The sequence below is a fragment of the Chenopodium album genome, chromosome 19, assembly GCF_948465745.1.
Source record: "Chenopodium album chromosome 19, dcCheAlbu1.1, whole genome shotgun sequence".
NCBI lineage: Eukaryota > Viridiplantae > Streptophyta > Magnoliopsida > Caryophyllales > Amaranthaceae > Chenopodium > Chenopodium album.
In genome coordinates, this window is record NC_137852.1 from 5,558,626 (window position 1) to 5,574,270 (window position 15,645).

A 15,645-nucleotide genomic window follows, 5' to 3' on the forward strand; every position below is an offset into this window, starting at 1 on the left:
TATAAAATATAAAAAAATGCATAAAATAATAAAAATTTCACAATTTCTCTGTTATACTGGGCAAAACCAATTTTAGCCGCCATTGAAGCTCATTTGCGCCTCTTCATCTTCTTCAATCTTGTGCTAATTCAACAACATGAGCAAGAAAGGTCCACCAAAGCATCAGAACAAATTCGCATGGAAACCCCATCTTGGTATCAAAATCAATGAAACGGTACTAAAAATCAATTAATTTATCTTACAAATTATAAAAAAGTTCTCTCTTTTTTTTAGAATTGTTTGAAGGATTTAACTTTTTTTACCAATTCAGGAACCAGGTGGAAGATTCAGGCCATTTCCAGAAGTTACTGGGGTTTGTCCTCGTTGTAGAGATCAAATTGAATGGAAGCGCAAATATGGCAAATATAAACCCCTTGTTGAACCCTCTAAATGGTTTTTCTCTCTCCTCCTTTCTAAATTTTGAAACTTATTATTGGGTTTATTGATGAATTATGATTCTGGGTTTTGATTTAATTTGTTAATGAATAATGGGTATTGATTTAATTTGTGATTTGTTGTGTTAATTTTATTCAGTCAGAAGTGTTCTAAGAGGGCTGTTCGTCAAGCTTACCTTAATCTATGCCCTGGTTTGTCTTAATTTCTTTTATTAAACTTATTGTTATACTTAGAATTATACTCCATATTGATTATGCAATGCAGCTGCTGAGTTAATATTTTAGGGTTCAAAAATTGAAATTGTTGTTGGCAACTTAAATTGTAGTACCCAACTAATCAAGGACTTAGAATCAAATCCCGTCTACATTACTGCCCTTGCTCCTTACACACCCCCACAAAAAAATTTGAACATGAAATGCAAAAGTTTGATTTTGTCTTTGGAATGGATTGCAGGCTGTGCTAAAGAACAGGGTGTGTGTGCTAAGTGTTGTAGTCGCGTGGGTCAGCTTGTTGGAAGGTTTTGATCTTACTCTCCTTTTATGGATATCTTGTTCAGCTGTACCAATATCTTTTACTACGTACTTAATTTTGATAGTGTAGACTATGTTTGTTGCTATAATTGCTATATTACTTAGTAGTATTGCACTTTTGTTTGACATGTGAACTCTAATATTCGTTTCAGGGATGCAGCAGAAGTAGAAGCTGAGCAGAAGGTCCTTGAGGAGGTAATGAGTTAATGACATTGTCTTTTAACACAAGTATCTAAGAATGTGGGAGTTGTTTTTTGGTTTGATATCTGATAGTTTGGATCTCTGTGTCATAATGCAGGCTATAAAGAATGCTCGCGAGAGGGATAGGAGGACACTATTGCGATCTGTAAGTCATCAGCAGTCTGTTTCTTTTGCTGTTTTGCCTATTATTTTTGCAGTCATTTTGAACTCTATACAGTAATAGTTAGGAAACTTGCCTTATTCCCCCTTCACTAACGTTCCTCCAGTGTATGGATGAGCATAATGATAAACAAGCTATCATGACTGTATAATATGAACTTGGTTATCATAGAACTTTTATTATTATCTATGGTGGACTGGCAGTAAGTTGGTAACTGTGTCTGCCTATTACCTTGGGTAATTGCTAATGTTATTTACCAAACTGCTCAACTATGATATCCTTATGAACATATAGCAATGAGTTGACAAATTTATCTGAAAACTGGCATCTGTTTGAGAAGAGATGGATTTAGCTGTCCTTTTTAAGCAACAAAGAAAACCCAGTTCGATGCTTTTTACTGTAAGAACACTGTCAGCTTGCTGAGGATAGATTAAACCCAAGCCTTTTTTACCATCCTGGCCGGTGCTGCATGAAACAATGGTCATAGCATTCATAGCCTCATAGGTTGTGTAACTTGTGTACTCTTCAAATGAATTTGACTTAAATTAATGTGTTTGTGTTTGTATATGTTGAATAAGTTGAGAGCACCCTGTTTGGAACATAATCTCATATTATATGTTTTTTAATAATATTTGTGGCATTTATGCAATCAGCTTTTGACTTATGCATATCTTAATTGATGTAATACGATATGAATATATGGGGATGAGTGGTAGTATATTACAAACAATATACAGGTGTATCGCTACCATAACGTTAGTTTTCAAGTTCTCTAGTTCCCTAATCCTCACAGCTTAAGTGCTTACCACCTTGCCCATTAAGGTTTTTTGGTAAACAATATGGGAGAACAATGTATCAAGTAATCAAGTTTATCCCGTGTTATTAATTTGTCAATCTTGTTTGTGGCGGCTACCGTCAATGCTGATGACTGATGTAAGTTTTTACTCGATATTATTGTTACATCTTTGCTGGTGTTGCTCAATTTGTATGTTTCATTGAGTCATTAAATTTGCCAACTTATCGCAACAGATGAACAAGGATAATAAACCCAAAGGGCAAGACAAAACCCCAGCTGTTCAGGATAGGAAAGTTGAGGAATTGTTCTCTGCTGTATCACTAGATGAATATGCGGAATTGAGCAGAGATGACGAAGACAATGGTGATGGTGAATATGGTGAAGATGATGTCAGGATCTGTAACTAAGCCATTGGCAAGTGTATTTTTAATATCGAATCTGGAGTGGTTTTTCGCCATGTGAGAAATTTTGACAATGTCACTGTTAATGATGGAACAATGAGTTTTAGCTTTCCTGTCATTCTTTTGCTTGAGCTAAACCATAGTCAAGCACACAGCAGAGACACTGATGCCACATCTGGCTCTCTACCTGTTTTTGCCAAGTAAAAGCCAGAATGTTTAAGAAGTTCAGACGTTTCTGCTGTGACAAAAGAGCTTATCGGTCTATACCTTCTTCCCTCTCTCTTGAATTGGCACTTGGCAGCGTACAGTTCATGTATTTTATTGATGTACCTAATGTTTCATATTGAAATCTTGTTCCTCTGCTATTAGATGATGCCGAGCAAAAATTTGACCTTGCTACTCACTCAGTCACTTGTGTCCTGCTTAGCCTTGGGTATGTTTACGAACCTTTTTTCCTCTGCTCACTATCAAACGCAGATTGTATTGGGGACATTGCTCTTGATAATGCAATTGGAATTATTGATGAGCATCAGATTCCTTCAACTGCCCCAAAACGGAGCAATAGAAGGAGATAAGTGTTCACCACTTTACAATTTCATAACCAAATGTCAAACGTGGTAAAATCATGACAGAGGGGGATAGATTCATGGCATTCAGGTAGAAAAAAAATCTCTTCCACACAAAACACAAACTCGATTATGTTGGCCTTCATCTAGGGCTGTTAAAAGCTGACACGATACGAACACAACACAAAATAAGCGGGTTTGGGTAAAGTATTCTCGACCCATTTACATAATTGGGTTGAAGCGAACCCGACATAAAATTAAACGGGTTAAGTTTGGGTTGAAATGTTCAACCCGAAACCGACACGCATAACCCAATTATATAAATGGGTTGAACGACAACCCGCTAACCAGAATTCGACAAGCTTAACCTATTAATTAAGTAATAAAAAGGACCAAAAATTTTATTCTAAACTTGTAATTTTGTAAATTGCCTTGGCCCTAGAGCTGTCAAAAACTAACCTAACCCGAAAACTCGACCTGAACCAGCAATGATCTGAACCCAACTTGTACCCGGACTATGGGGTGAAACTAGTGACCTGTAACTCGACCTGAACCTAACCATATGTTAACCGACAACCGATTTGATCCAATACTTTTTGATCTAAACTCGAACCTGCTCCCGACCTGAAAGTAACCGTCAACTGATTTAATCCGATCGAACAACAATCTGAACCCGAACTAGTACCCGACCCAATTAGAACCTGTACCCGAGTCGTGGAAGGTTTAATAAAATTTATATGCCTTTTGTTCAACTTATAAACTTCAAAATTACCTTAAAAAACGTGGATTATAGTCTTCAATTTTGTAACTTTTTGACCTTTTTTCACCCAAAAATAAAAGTTGCTAAAACCCTCCAAGAGTCCAATTGGGTCGGTGGAACCATCCAATATGCCCTTAAACCGTCATTTTACCCGTTCACAACTTGAAGTGATTTCGTAAACTCAAGACTACCACGGATGTTTATGACAAAATACAATGATCATATGTGGTTTCAAACGGAATTATATGACCCCGTGATGTATCCCTTATAGTCTCAAGGCTTTACGGCATCGGGCAGCGAAACCTCAAAATTTTCTCAAAAAGCGTGGATTATATATAGCCTACTATTTTGTAATTTTTTGACCTATTGTCGTCCGGAACTAAAAATTTCCAAGATGTTTACCATGGTCCCTAATACCCTCCGGAAGTACAATTGGGTCGGTGGAACCATCCAATATGCCCTTAAACGGTCATTTTACCCGTTCACAACATGCAGTGATTTCGTAAACTCAAGCTTACCACGGACGTTTATGACAACATATAATGATAATATATGGATTCAAACGGCATTATATGACTCCGAGATGTATCCCCTAGGGTTTCAAGACTTTTCGCCACCGTGCCAAGAAACCTCAAAAAGCGTGGATTATAGCCTTTAATTTTGTAATTTTTTTGACTTTTTTCGCCCAGAAATAAAAATTGTCGAGATGTTTATCATGGTCCCTAATATCCTCCGGGAGTCAAATTGGGTCGTCGGTAGAACCATCCAATATGCCCTTTAACGGTCATTTTACCCGTTCACAACTTGAAGTGATTTCATAAACTCAAGCCTACCACAGACGTTTATGACAACATATAATGATCATTTGTGATTTCAAATGGCATTATATGACCCCAAAATGTATCCCTTAGGGTATTAAGGCTTTTCGCAACCGGGCCCCGAAACCTCAAAATTCCTCAAAAAACGTGAATTATAGCCTTCAATTTTGTAATTATTTGACCCTTTTTTCGCCTGGAAATAAAAAGTGTCGAGATATTTACCATGGTCCCTAATTACCTCCGGGAATCTAATTGGGTCGGTTGAACCATCTAATATGTCCTGAAACGTTCATTTTATCCATTCGCAACTTGCACCGATTTCGTAAACTCGAGCCTACCACAGACGTTTCTGGCAACATATAATGATCATATATGGTTTCAAACGGCATTATATGACCTCGAGATGTTTCATTTTGGGTTTCAAGGCTTTTCGCCACCAGGCCCCAAAACCTCAAATTTTCCTCAAAAAGCGTGGATTATAGCCTTCAATTTTATATTTTTGACCTTTTTTCACTCGGAATGAAAAATTTCCGAGATGTTTACCATGGTCCCTTATATCCTCAGGGAGTCAAATTGGGCGGTGAAACCGTCTAATATGCCCTTAAATAGTCATTTTACCCGTTCATAACTTGTAGTGATTTCGTAAATTCAAGCCTACCACGGACGTTTATGACAACTTATAATGATCATATATAGTTTCAAACAACATTATATGACACCAAGATATATCCCCTAGGGTCTCAACACTTTTCGTCATCGGGTATGAAACCTCAAAATTTCCTCAAAAAACGTGGATTATAGCCTTCGATTTTGTAATTTTTGGACCTTTTTTCACCTGGAAATAAAAATTGCCGAGATATTTACCATGACTTTTAATAGCATCCGGGAGTCCAATTGGGTCGGTGGAACCATCCAATATGTCCTGAAAGGGTCATTTTACCCGTTCGCAACTTACACCAATTTCGTAAATTCAAGCCTACCACAGACGTTTATGACAACATATAATGATCATATATGGTTTCAAAAAGCATTATATGACCTAGATATGTAATCTCTTAGGGTCTCAAGGCTTTCGCTACCGGGCCCCAAAACCTCAAAATTTTCTTAAAAAGCTTGGATTATAGCCATCATTTTTGTAATTTTTTGACCTTTTTTCGGCCAGAATTAAAAATTGCTGACATGTTTACCATGGTCTCTAATACCCTCCGGGTGTCTAATTGGGTCAGTGGAACTATCCAATATGCCCTTAAACGGTTTACCCGTTCTCAACTTGCATTGATTTCGTTAATTCAGGCCTACCACGTACATTTATGACAAAATACAATGATCATATATGGTTTCAAACGACATTATATGACCTCAAGATAAATCCACTAGGGTCTCAACACTTTTTGCCACCAGGCCCCAAAACCTCAAATTGCCTCATAAAGTGTGGATTATATATAGCTAGAGATGTCAAAAACTGACCCGACCCGAGAACAAGACCTCAACGGACAAAGATCTGAACTCAGTCTGTACTCGAACGATGGGGGGAAACTGGTGACCTGTAACTTGACCTGAACCTGACCTGATCTTAGCCGAAAACCCATTTGATCCAATACTTTATGACCTGAACCTGAACCTGTCCGGACTTGATAGTAACCGTCAACCGATTTAATCCGACCCGAAAACAATCCGAACCTGAAGTGGTACCCGACCCAATTAAAACATGGACCCGAGTCATGGAAGGTTTAATAAAATTTTATGTACCTTTTATTCAGCTTATATACTGGTATAATTCTGTAAACCCTCAATCCGATTTAATAAAATCTTTTGTTCAGCTTATATAACTTTTGTTCTCTATTACACGTATATAGGTTTAATAAAATCTTGATGATGCTTGATCAAATTATGAAAGGCGTAATTATATAGTTCAACTTGGCCATATCGATATTTATTAGAATTGAACTTTAACCAAAACCCGACTCAACACTAACCCGAACTCGAATGTACCATCTTGTTAACCCATCCAAACCTGACTCAACACAACTCGAACCTGAAATTAAACCCGATCTGATTTTAACTCGAATTGATATATCCGAAAAGGTGAACGACCCATTATAACTTGAACTGCAAATTGACCCGACCTGAACCTGAACCTGATCTGAAGCTAGATTGATCCGACATAACCTGATCTTGATTTAACCCGAGACCTAATTTGACCCAACCCAAACCCTACTTGAATACCCGAATTGACAGCTCTACTTGGCACCTTAGGTTATTTTTGGCGGTTAATTTGGCGGGTAAAATAAAATCCAACTTTTGTAAATTAAAATTTGGCTCTTAATTTGGGACAATTCTTATGTATGGTTGTGCTGCTAAAGCAACCAACTTTAAATTCCTGTAGTACTTTTGCTAAAATTACTAACTTTAAACTCTTGTAGTAGTATCATTAATGAATTATTGATGTATGTCTTTTTAATTTTTAAATTGAATATTATAGTTTATTACATACTACATGGGTAAAAGATTACACGGGTAACCCGTTTAATAAGCGGGTTAGGTTTGGGTCAAGGGTTTTCAACCCGTTTAACAAATGGGTTGGGTTTGGGTCAAGGGTTTTCTAACCCGTTTAACATCGACACGAACACGAATACGACACAACCCGTCCCGTTTGACAGCCCTACCTTCATCCAAAGTGTTTAGACAAGTATCTGTAGCCAATCCACAATCTTATGCAGACAGTCCAAAAAAAGAACAAAATATGCTAAAATAATTTCACATTATTATCACTTTATCAGTAAGCATTCTGAAAGAAGGAATGTATATCACAGAAAAGCTACATTTTCCTTGTAATAGTTACTTTTGACTGAAGTTCAAAGAATTTTTTCGCTATCACCCTTGTGGGTTAAGCTCATGACTTCTATAATTTGTGGTCATAAAGATATACAGAAAATAATGACTCCTTCCTGCAACTTTCTAATCTATGCATACAAAAAAATACTTCACTGGTATTGTAAAACCATGCCTGATTAACGGACATCCTCACTGGTTATGGGTAACAGGAACGTTCTGCTAAATACAACTTGCTAATTCAATAGGTGTAACCAGTCTTCATTGTGCAATTCACAAAGGCTGGATACTGAAGTCATGAAACCAAGTTGCAAAGAGTTTCTTGTAAATGTTGACGGCAGTTGATAAAAGAATGGGCAATTAAAAAAGCCAAGGGTGAGTAAAATATTATAGCCATTTTGAGTAAGCTGAATCTTTCATAGCACTGAAACGGTCAGCAAATGTGTTGTCATGTAAATCTAGTCCTCCTTTGCACACAGCCGTTCTGCACAGAATTACAGAAAAAGTGTTCAGTTCTACTGGATAAATAAAAAAGTTGTGACAACAAAGAAGGATCTGCTGTAAGAGAAGCATCCATACTCAGATATTCATAAGCCAGTATCATGGAGGTTCCCCAAGCGGACATGCTGAAAAATCTTGGACCTAGTCCTCTATAAAGACCTTTCCAACCATCATCTGCAATCAATTTCTTTACAACTTGAACAGCATTCTGTCTCTTGTCTAATCCCATTACCTGCAATGTCACAAATTTTTTATCGATCAGAATCGCAACATATACACATCCAAAACGAATCCTGGGAGAATGAGTGGAAGAGTGCCAAGACTAGATGGGTGGATTACAATCCCCTTATCAGTAAAGCATCCTCCTCAGGCCCTAATAAAATTTTACCAGCTATGTTGGAACTATTTTGATCTGCTCCTAGAGAACTCCATGAAGAGACCCATTTGTAAGCAAGCAAGGAACATGCCTTTGCCAATAACCCAACAAACCTAGCACGGTTCACAAGCCATCATCACAGTCCAATACACCAAGGTCAACTATGGCAACATACTTGAATGGTAAGGCAAGTTCTTAACAATAACCACTCAGCACCAAAGTGACCATGTCCAACTCCAAGCCAAGTCATATGGAGCAATGCAAAATTAAGCCAACTTAAGGGGTGATACAGCATCAAGCTGAACTAAGTGGAGGCACAAGTAATACACTGGTCACTGCTTAAAGGCGCACAAGTGGCACAACTCCCCTCCCCTCCCCTCTTTGAGGGATACTACTTAATGATCCTAAAAATGCGTAGGGAAACTTCCCTCCATTTTCTACCAAAAGTTTCACCCATATATAGACAAGATCTACATGAATTACATCATTTGCCAAACAATCAATCTTGACTATGGGTATTATGATATTATTATTATCTTACAAACCAAATATGTATATCACTACTGCTGCTTCCAGATTGTTGTCCATTTGACACTAGTTGACTAGTTGGCATGATCTAGGAAGCTTTCCCAATAGTAGGTAGCAGCAATCAAAACAAATCATTTTTGCAAGGGATGCAACATAATCCTAGTTCTCCAAAGTCAGAGTATTTAAAAGTCACCTAAAGGAGGCTTCACTCGGATTTTAATAGGCTATGCATTAAGTTGGTCATTTCTTAATTGAGATTTTCCACCAAGAGATACCTCACAAACATTAGTGACATACTTGCACCATTGAAATTTCGACCAGAAGGCTACCAAGATTGAAGGTACAAAAGGGTCCTCTCACCCTATCTTTCAAAGGGAGGTAAGGAGGGTGGACAAGAGGTTTTCGTCCCCATGTTCACCATACAAGGGACTTCCCTCCATAAAGTTCCATGCAAAATTCCAAAAATGTAACTCCTATACAATAAAAATTTCTTCATTAATTCTAACACTCCATAAGCATATTTGTTGGAGATATTGTCTTTGTCCAAATTTAGTTTTAACACTGTTAGTTCATATTAAACAAGAAAAAGTGATGACCTTTTCAGTACAAGGGAATAATTGAATAAATGAAGAAAGCAAAGATTGCTAATGAATATCCAATACCTTGGATATTTTTGACATTCAAACTAATTGCAATACCATCTCCTTAATTTTTATATCAAAATTTATTATTAGCATGAATTACCTGCATTAGAGATATGCACACAACTGCAAACACATCTACTAAATAACATATTAGCACTGAGAAACAAAGTGGAATTTTCTTTTACCTGTAAACGAGTCTTAATGGTGTCTAGCGGAGTTGTGATGCAAGATGCCGTGGCACCAGCAACAACACCCCCAGCAGCTTGAATAGACACAATTTTCCCTAGACTAGGAACCTCTTGCTGCTCAGTTCCATCTCCTAGAAGGCTGAACATATACAAAGCATTCAAACCCCCAGTAAAAAAAAAAAAAAAAAAAAAAAACAGAAGACAGAACTAGATTGTTTTATTAACAGTATAAAATATGATACATAAGAATACTGACACTCTTAACTCCTTAACACATCTTCATAATGGCCACTTGAGAACAGCACAAATTAAACCAACTACTCAGACCTCAGTTCTAATACTTCTAACATATACTGTAGAAAAGTTTCACTATATTGATACAGCAACTGCAGTCTCAATAAAGCACGAATTATCATTAGGCCATAATTCAGAATTAAACTCTATAGAGATTTACACCTTACCTCCAGAATAAACGTTGACTAGAGCCGTAACTGGCCCACCATACAGCACTGGAAGGGGCATATGTCATCACTGATAGACCAAACCCCCTATACAGTCCCCGAACACCATCTGATTTGACAACCTTGCGAACAACATCAATTCCCCCATTATATGTTGCATAACCCGAATATCCTTGTACCATCAACTTCTGGCTAACCTAAATTTCAAAGATAGGAAGAAAAAAAAAAGGTCAAGGTGTACTGTCAATGTGAATCAGATAAAAGTCAACAATTAAGTTTCTTTCAATTAAAGTGTTGATCAAATGAAAAAGCAACAGAAGTTTGGCCTCTAGAAGTCGATAAATAGTTGCAACTTTCTATGAAAAGTTCATAAGCATAGCCTTTCTTAATAACTGAAAACTGACAGAATAACAAGTCGACAAAAAAGAGCATATTCATCAAAGCAAAAGATCACACAAGAAATTTTAGATTCTTGGTGACTAGGATGATAAGTAAGTTTGACTCCATAAAGTCTGTTACAAAAGTATATGCTTACCAAGTAGACATGCAACAGTCAAAACTCACAAACGAGAGGATGGAAACATCACAAAATTGACCTAATTGTTGGTACTCGTTCAATTACAGCTACACTATATAAGAATAGGCACATTTTTATATTCAATCTTAGTTTTGGTTACTCAAAGCAGATACATACCACGTCGACTGGAACAAACACAGCCTGCGCTGAAAGTGAACCAACCATGCCAGCAATACCATTTGCTATAGCTGCCTGTGACGGTTCAGACAACTTAAGTGGTTCAACCATCCGAAAAGCTGCCACTTTAGTAGTCTCTAGAGCAGTAAGAAATATAATCCGGGCCGGAACTGCACCAGTGATGACAGTACCAAATCCTCTATACAAACCAGGTACACCATCAGCTTTCAATATGCCTTTGGCAACTGAAAACGCACTTTTCTCAGTAATATCCTTGGAAGCAACCTGTAGCCTAGTCTTAACAACAGAAACTGGATAAAGTGCCACTGTAATTCCCGTAAAAAGCCCAGCTCCAACAACATAGAACTTTGTCTTGTCAAGTCTGGAAGGAATTATAAAATAAAATTTTAAAATGAAATGGTTTAAACATTTATAGGGTGAAGGAGGAAGCTACTATCACTATGTTCCAAAAGGTTAAATGCATTTCAATACAATAAATATCTTAAAAAGACATAAGATTCTTTCACAGTGACTTAATCTTAATGTAATTGGACCAAAAAATACACAATATTTATATATATATAAAAAAAGAGTCAAACAGGGTGAAGATCTTTTTGTATAAGTGGCTTCAATAAATTTGTAGGACTTCTACCCATCGTCAAATTGTGGCTTGTAAAAAAACATTCAGGAAAAGGTCAGGTAACATGATATGTATTTATGCTGTTATTTAATTAAATGTCTTATACAAAGTGTTTTCTTAAGTTACAACACTAGTAAAAGGCCTTAGGTACTGTTTCTTCAATTGAGGCAGCATTCATGAAGAATAATGTCTGAAAATAAAGAAACCTGAAAATTATGACATAAACTACACAAGTATTGAAGTACTTGAACAGGATCTGTTCTATAGGATTGTACCTTTGTATCCTTAAATATCCTTTGCATCCTACTGGCCAATATTGCAGGCATCATAAGAAGATTTGCAAGAGCAATATTCTAGTACTCTTACATACTTGTTTATAGGATTACACCAAGTGACTATGACTTCCCCAGTAAATTCAAGTTCCAAGCTGATAACTAGTACTCCGTACTACATATAAATCCCAATTTTCCAATGAACACCCTAACGAAAACACATGTTTAAATGAGTAGAGTGATGTACCATTGTAACTTGTATATAATCAATTAAAACCACATTTTTACAAAGAAAGTACATAAAATTCAAGAAGCGCTTCCCAATTTGGGGAATGTGTCCAAGTAGCACAAATTAAATACCAACTCAAACCCTAATAAAGCATCCCAATCATTATAAGTCAGCTACCCTTGTAAAAAAAACCTTGCTAGATGCAACAAAGTAACAGCCAAAACTCCTTGGATAATTGCACAATGAACTTCAGAGTTACCAAACTAATACACACTACTCTATCCAATTTCAGTGACCATCTCTATTTCTTTTCTCAGCCATCCAAGATAAGGATCTTGTATGACTAATCATTTTCCGAAACCAATACGAAGTACAAATTTAGCTTATCAAGTAACAAGAAAAACAGATATAGCAGTTCATATAGTAGCCTGTGATTCTGACATTTCTACTGATTAATTCTTTTAAGAATCTCATCCGAAACTCGAAAATAATATCATAATTTCTCGCCTCAGGGAGGGGGGCAATGCTCCATTGCACAGAGATTTCCATGGTTTACTAAAACAGCCTATATCATCAAGAATTTTCCTAATAACCAGATTAACCTATAAAATATCAACTACTTAAATGTATAATTACATATCCATGAAAAAATAAAGAACAAAAATATCTAAGATTCCCCAATTAAACAAAGGTTCGTCACCAAATCTTCAATTTCAGCAAAATTCTATTCCAAAAACTTGAATTAAGTGAGTGAAACTAATACTGAAATAATTTAGGTTATAAATTATCCAGCAACATTAAAATTGCAAATTAAAAGCTCAAGAAATCTCAAATTTATGAACATTAATTGAGGAAATTTGACATAATAAAGGAAATATAAATGAACTACTTACTTATCCCAATTAATCTCTGTTTGTCCGAATGCCGGAGTTCGAGGACCAGACGACCCCATTTGAATAAAGAGAAAAATTGAATTAAATAACAAAAAAGTTAAAGAACCCTAAAATCAGAAGATAAGCTGAAAAAAGGGGGAAAATTAGTGAAAATCTCAAATAAAATTGGGAATCTGAACCAATGAATGAGTTTGATTTGATGAAGTAAAGTGAAAACTTCCCATCAAATCAAAATTCAAAGAAATGAAAGAAGAAGAGAAGTTGTTGTATTCTTTGCTCTTTTTATTTCTCTTAATTTTTTTTTCCAAATAACAGTTCTTTGTTTGTTCACGAGGAAATTATTGGATTACTAAATTGAGGGAAAACGTGGTTTAGCACGTCAGAAAAGCGTCCTCTTTTCTAAAACTAGGCTGGCCGCATCAACATAAGTTTCCACGACGAGCCAATGGTGCATGGTGGTCCAGCCGTCTAATTTCGTGTCGTGCTAACTTTTGTTGGGGCCTGGGGGTGTAGGTTTTGATACATTAAAGAGGATTTTTTTTTTTTTTTTTTTTTTTTTTTTTTTTTTTTTTGTCACTTGATTATATTGCTCGTTGTTTAAAAGATTTTAAAATGACGAAAATAAATTACGTAATGAAAAAGCTCTTACATGTACATATCAGAATTTTCAATTGTTTATACTCCCAATTATGCTACCTCAACTACAAACTCGTGTTTGTATCTATGTTTAGCTTTTTTTTTTTTTTTTTTTTTTTTTTTTTTTTTTTTGGGTTAGAATTTATATGTTCAATACTAATCATTTTACTCAAATAATTGAAAAATGGTTGAGATGATTAAAAAAAACTATAAGTAATACACATAGATTACTGATTTTATCTATAAGTAATGCCTTAGCAAATCACTACGGAAGTACGGAGTATTAATTTTTATCAAGTATTACATACTTCGTATATGAAACTAGTCAAAGATATTAAGTTTTTTTTTTTAATAGCCAAAGATATTAAGCTCAATAGCTGGTTGGTTGACTTCAAACTTTAAAATAGTTACCTTAACACTTAAACAGGAGAATAATCAACGCATATTGGCTGGTTTACAGTAGACTTCAAACTTTTAAATAATGCTCCACTATACGGAGTAGTATCATTTCGTTCCTTTAACTTGTGCAATATAATTAACGCACAAATCAAAGTGACACAAAAATAATTATCTATCAAATTCGCAGATCATACCCATGTTCAAGTCTTTGAGTTTTCTTGTGTTCTTTTTCTATGTCTTAAACTTCTTTACTACAGGTTAGCTCACTTTGATTTACTTGCATTAGCATTAGCTCCTAAATTTCGAAATTTTGTTTTGTTTTGTTTTGTTTTCGCTATTATCATCACTAATTTTCTGAATAATTGAATTGTAATATGGAAAGTTGATGTAACTCTATATCTTGTGTCAAAATACTTTTTGTTATTAAAGAAGCGGCTTATAATGGTTCAATTGGAAATATCACAATCAAGTGGGATGTTTTAAGCTGGACTCCTGATGGCTATGTTGTAAGTAACTCTTATCAAATGCTTATCTGTTAGACTGTTACTCGTATCGTGTCATATCGTTGATTGATGGGAGCATACAATAATAACATATTCCATGGCCTTTGTTTCAAATTATGTCATATTTATTTATACTACGTCTGTGAGATTGATTATAATTAACTCCGCAATCTATGAATACGCGGCCTGCTGTAGGGTGTAGTAACAATCTACAACTTCCAAACGAATCGTAGCATTCGAGCACCAGGATGGAGATTGGGGTGGACGTGGGCAAGACAAGAGATAATTTGGGCAATGGTAGGAGCCCAAACAACAGACCAAGGTGATTGCTCACATTATAGAAGAAGCATCCCACATAGTTGTATAAAAAACCCCATTATAGTAGACTTGAAGCGTGGAACTCCCTACAACCAACAAATCCAAGATTGTTGTCGAGGAGGAGTGCTCGCTCCATGGTCCGGGCATGATCAAGCTCGTACAAAGAGTGCTTTCCAAATCGCGGTGGGACAAGAAGGCACTACTACTCGTACAGTCAAATTGCCTAAAAATTTCACATTCGAGGCACCTGGAGATGGTTATAGCTGCGGACCTGCTAAGATTGTTAAGCCTACTCGTTTTATTACGGAGGATAAGAGGAGAGTTACTCAAGCTATAAGTAAGGCCTATTTTCACCTAAGTAAAAACAGGACAATTTTGTGTTTTGCACTAACAATCATTCTATAGTTTTATTTATTTTTCTTACCGAGGCTTATTATTTATATCTTTGTGAACACTTTACAGTGACTTGGAATGTTACATGCGTATATTCTGGTGCCCGGAAATCTCCTGCAAAAGTCGCGTTTTAGAGAAAAACAAGCACGACAACCAGCCCCGGCCTCAGCTTTGGCCTCGTGGATGGATTACAGTATTCTCTCTTATCATCTCAGATCACCACTGAGTTCAAATATATAATAAAGAGCTATATTTTTTTTTCCCCCTTTTGAAAAGCAAGATCAAAGACAGTTATTTGTCCAAATGTTGTGTTCTTAATGTTGATATATGCCTGTAATAGTGAATTGTGATGCTCCATTTCTTTTTATGTTATAAAGTTCACAGTTGGATGTTAAGGCTTTTTATGTTAATGGTCTATACTCTGTCTGACAAATGCAGTTTTAGCTAAAGTTATCTGTTATTCTTATTCAA

The 15,645-nt window shown here is 36.0% G+C and overlaps 3 protein-coding genes across 3 annotated transcripts; 2 read left to right on the forward strand and 1 right to left on the reverse strand.

The window, feature by feature from the left end:
* The first annotated feature begins 63 nt into the window (after nt 1-63).
* LOC145594844 (uncharacterized) lies at nt 64-2,629 on the forward strand. Its single transcript, XM_081651186.1, has 7 exons — nt 64-214; nt 311-432; nt 574-626; nt 889-952; nt 1,118-1,160; nt 1,264-1,311; nt 2,356-2,629. Exons 1-7 carry the CDS (start codon nt 137-139, stop codon nt 2,527-2,529), a joined length of 582 nt encoding a protein of 193 aa, XP_081507312.1. The 5' UTR covers nt 64-136; the 3' UTR covers nt 2,530-2,629.
* A 4,780-nt stretch (nt 2,630-7,409) lies between these two features.
* On the reverse strand, nt 7,410-13,265 carry LOC145594719 (uncharacterized). The gene is made up of 6 exons (XM_081651048.1): nt 12,926-13,265; nt 10,892-11,273; nt 10,198-10,394; nt 9,734-9,875; nt 8,079-8,232; nt 7,410-7,983 (listed from the first exon to the last, which is right to left on the reverse strand). Exons 1-6 carry the CDS (start codon nt 12,982-12,984, stop codon nt 7,958-7,960), a joined length of 960 nt encoding a protein of 319 aa, XP_081507174.1. The 5' UTR covers nt 12,985-13,265; the 3' UTR covers nt 7,410-7,957.
* An 891-nt stretch (nt 13,266-14,156) lies between these two features.
* LOC145593870 (COBRA-like protein 2) lies at nt 14,157-15,617 on the forward strand. The gene is made up of 4 exons (XM_081650234.1): nt 14,157-14,217; nt 14,390-14,466; nt 14,659-15,118; nt 15,244-15,617. The coding sequence occupies exons 1-4, from the start codon at nt 14,157-14,159 to the stop codon at nt 15,306-15,308; spliced, it is 663 nt and encodes a 220-aa protein (XP_081506360.1). The 3' UTR covers nt 15,309-15,617.
* The last annotated feature ends 28 nt before the right edge of the window (nt 15,618-15,645 follow it).